At 44.4% G+C, this 3859-nt stretch overlaps 1 protein-coding gene across 1 annotated transcript; it reads right to left on the bottom strand.

Annotated features, from left to right (window-relative positions):
• Window positions 1-3062: 3062 nt before the first annotated feature.
• LOC113350955 lies at window positions 3063-3512 on the bottom strand. Its single transcript, XM_026595049.1, has one exon. It carries the CDS (start codon window positions 3510-3512, stop codon window positions 3063-3065), a length of 450 nt encoding a protein of 149 aa, XP_026450834.1.
• Window positions 3513-3859: the final 347 nt, after the last annotated feature.

The raw sequence follows: 3859 nt of genomic DNA, 5'->3' as shown, positions 1-3859 counted from the left end.
TTCTTCTAAGTCATCGAGCTTGGCTAGAATAAGACCCGCCGAGATATTCTGTCTCCACGCTTCGGTTCTTGTTGTAGGTATCATTTCCTCTGTTGGAAGAATATCTTCTGTCCCATATGTTAGCATGAAGGGTGATAGGCCAGTTGCTTCCCTTCGAGTAGTCTTGTAAGCCCATAAAAAGTTGTAGAGCTCTTCATACCACTCGTTGTAGTCTCCATCCAGCCTCTTTTTTAGGTTGTCGGCTATGGTTTTGTTTGTGATCTCGGCCTGCCCGTTACTTTCGGGGTAGAGGGGCGTCACCTTGCTTTCCCGGATGTTGTAGGTGTTATATAGTAGGTCAATCTTCTTTCCCTGTAACTGTTTTCCATTATCCGAGACGATTACTGCTGGTACACCAAAACGACAAATGATGTGTTCCCAAATAAGCCGAAAAACGTCCTTATCCCGAATGTTCCGCAGTGGTGCAGATTCCACCCATTTTGTGAAGTAGCCGGTAGCCACGATCAAATATTTTCTCTGTTCTGACCCGACATGTAAGGATCCTACAATATTGATCCCCCACTTGGCGAAAGGCCAAGGGCTAATCACTGAGTTTAGAGTTACTGCAGATGCATGTATATTTTTGCCAAACTTTTGGCATTCATCGCAAATTAATGCCATGTTTTTTGCATCTTCGTTCATGTAGGGACAAAAATATCCCATGGTTTTGGATCGGGTTGCCAATCTTCGACCCGAGCTATGATTGCCCGCGGCCCCATAATGTAGCTTATTTAGTATTGAGCGCCCCTGTTCTTTGCTTAGGCACCTTAATAGTGGACCTAGGTAGGACTTTCTGTACAGAACACCGTCTCTTAGTTCGTACGTCGCTGCTTTGATTTTAATTTTGTTGATCTCGGGTCGTCCCTTGGGTAACTCTCCCGTCTCCAAGTACTGGTGAATGGGCTTTTGCCAATCGCCGGCTTCATATTTTTCGGCCGTGGTTACCGCTATATATGCTTTTATGTCTACTGGCTCAGGTACAGATGGCATCAGGATTCTCATGACTCTGATGCCTTCAATGCTCAGGTCTGTTAGCATGGAGGCGATGTATGCCAACGCGTCCGAATTTCGATTATATTTTCTGCAAATTTGTCGGAACTTGATGTTTGGTATTTGGCCGATATAAAATTGGGCGAGCTCCCTATACTACTGCAATACTGGGTCATGTATACCGTATTTCCCATTGATCTGCTTAATAACTAACTGAGAGTCACTAGTTAGCCTCACATCGTGGATCCCCATTTCGACTATCATCCGCAAAGCATGTATCACAGCCTCGTACTCGGTGAAGTTGTTTGTTTCCTTTAATTCAAGCCTAAAGGAGTGAACCATCTTCTTCCCCTTTGGTATGGTGAAGACTAGTCCTAAGCCCGACCCATCTTTATTGGACGAGCCGTCTACAAAGACTTCCCATCGCGTCGGACTGCAAGTTTCAAGGAGGTCGGATGGATCTTCTCGGTCTTCTTCCATGCCTGGAATGTCTTCGACTTCTCCTCATCGTCTAAAGGGAAATCTTCCAGAAAATCGTCCACTGCCTTTCCTTCCGTTCTCATCTCATAGAAGATATCGAACTGAGCACTCCATTTAGAGATCCGTTCCGACCTTGCTGCATTGTCAAGCACTGATTCTATGGAAGACTTCGTAAGTACTCGAATCCTATGAGTTTGGAAATACGTTCGAAGCTTTGGTGTTGCAAACACTAAGGCTAGTAGTAATTGCTCAATTCTGGTGTAGTTCTTCTCCGTTGGGTTCATAGTTTTGCTTATGATGTACACAGGCTTCTCTTCTGCCCCCACATTTTTGACTAAGACCGCACTTATGGCATGACTAGTTTCCCCGAAATATAGGGTAAGCACTTCGTCGGGCTCGGGTCTTTGTAACACTGGTAGACTCGCGAGATGTTGCTTGGTTTTTTGGAATGCCTCCTCACACTCCTCGCTCCATTTGAATTTTTCTCATTTTTTTAACGTCCCGAAGAAATCTTTACATTTATACGAAGATCGTGAGATGAATCTCCTTAGTGCTGCCAAGTTTTCGTTTAACCGATGTACGTCTATTATGGTCACTGGGGATGACATCTCCAATACAACTCTAAGCTTGTCTGGGTTGGCTTCTATACCTTTATCGGTAATTATGTATCCCAGGAACTTACTCGAGGTAACCCGAAAAGTGCATTTGGCCGGGTTTACTCGCATCTTATATTTTCTCATAGTTTGAAAGATTCCCCGAAGATCATCGATGTGGTTGGATGCTACTCTGCTTTTGACTAACATGTCGTCCACATAAACCTCAATGGTGTTGTGTATCTTGTCCTCGAACATATCTTCCACCAAACTTTGATATGTGGCGCCGGCGTTCCTCAATCCAAATGGGATTTTAGTGTAACAATATAGCCCTCTAGGCGTAAAGAAAGACGTATTTTCTTGATCCTCGGGATCCAGGGTGATTTGGTTGTATCCCGAGTACCCGTCCATTAGTGTTATCGCCTTGTATCCAACTATGGATTCCACTAGATGATCAATACTGGGGAGAGGGAAGCTGTCCTTTTGACAAGCTTTCTTCAAGTCATTGAACTCAATGCAGATCCTAACTCCTCCATTCCTTTTAGGGAATATCACCATGTGTTATATCCATTGCTGTTATTGAGCCTTTCGAATGATCGCAGCCACTTGTAGATTTTTTAACTCGGCCTCCACTGCGGCTTGTAGCTCGGGTGTAATTTTTCGCATCTTTTGTCGGATCAGCTTGAATTTGGGATCTATCCCTAGATGATGTGAGCATACCTATGGATCGATCCCCTCCATATCATACATTTTCCAAGCGAATACATCAATGTATTCCCTCAATAGAGTTATTAACTACTATGTTTGTTCTTCTGATAGCAGGGTTCCAATTCTTACCATCTCCGGTTCTTCCTCGGTGCCGAAGTTAACCTGAAGGGTAGATTCTAAAGTCGAGAAATTAGGCTTTGGCTCCTTTATATTCTCGGTTTTCCCTTCAACCGACGTCGCCTCCTTTGATAGCTATAAGATCTCTTTCTCGCCTGTTTCGTAAGCTGCGATGGCTTGTGAGAGAACCTTTTCCAGTTCTTCCCCTGCTTTTATATCCTTGGATTTGTTCTTTTCTCGGTGCTGTCTTGATCGTCTTTCTTCATTTTGCTGGATATCTAACTGCATGCACTGCCTCGTGGCTTGGGGGTTGCCTAACACTTCCACCACCCCTAGATAAGATGGGAATCTCAACCTTTGATGATATGCCGATGCCACCCCTTTGATGCCTGCAATCCAAGGTCTGTCGAGGATTGCCTCATAAGGCGATATGACATCTACCACACAGAATGTGGTAAGCGTGTCCAAGTATCCCTCTTCATACGAGACTCTGAGAGTGACTTCTCCCTTTGGTATAGTCTTTGTACCATTGAAGCCGTAAATTCGATAAATTGAAGGGATTAAAATTTCATCAAACAACTCCATTCTTTTAAACGTGTCGTAAAAAAGGACTTCAACTGAGCTCCCACTGTCCATCAGTATTATTTTGACTCCCCATTCCTCGGTGATCAAGGTGATCACTAAGGGATCTCCATGTGCTTGGCCATTCGAGGGAACATCTTTTGCTGAGAAGGTGATCGGCTGCATCATCCAGGGTTCCATAGGTAAGGTTTTTCCCACACTGAAGATCTCTTTTTCCTGCTCGATCCCTCGTGTGGATTCTATAAGTAGTGTTGGTCCCTAAGTCGAACCCTTGAGTTGCCGATTGCGAGATGGTATTCCAAATAAACCGAGTTTCGCGATCGATCCTCACTTGATGTACTGGTACGTCG

This window comes from Papaver somniferum, chromosome 2 (assembly GCF_003573695.1).
Source record: "Papaver somniferum cultivar HN1 chromosome 2, ASM357369v1, whole genome shotgun sequence".
Taxonomy (NCBI): Eukaryota; Viridiplantae; Streptophyta; class Magnoliopsida; order Ranunculales; family Papaveraceae; genus Papaver; species Papaver somniferum.
The sequence above is the reverse complement of the archived record's forward strand: the minus strand, read 5'-3'. Positions and strand labels throughout refer to the sequence as shown.

Excerpts from the sequence above, each read along its gene's own strand:
- LOC113350955 (XM_026595049.1), bottom strand. The coding sequence starts at position 3,512 with ATGGAGTTGTTTGATGAAATTTTAATCCCTTCAATTTATCGAATTTAC.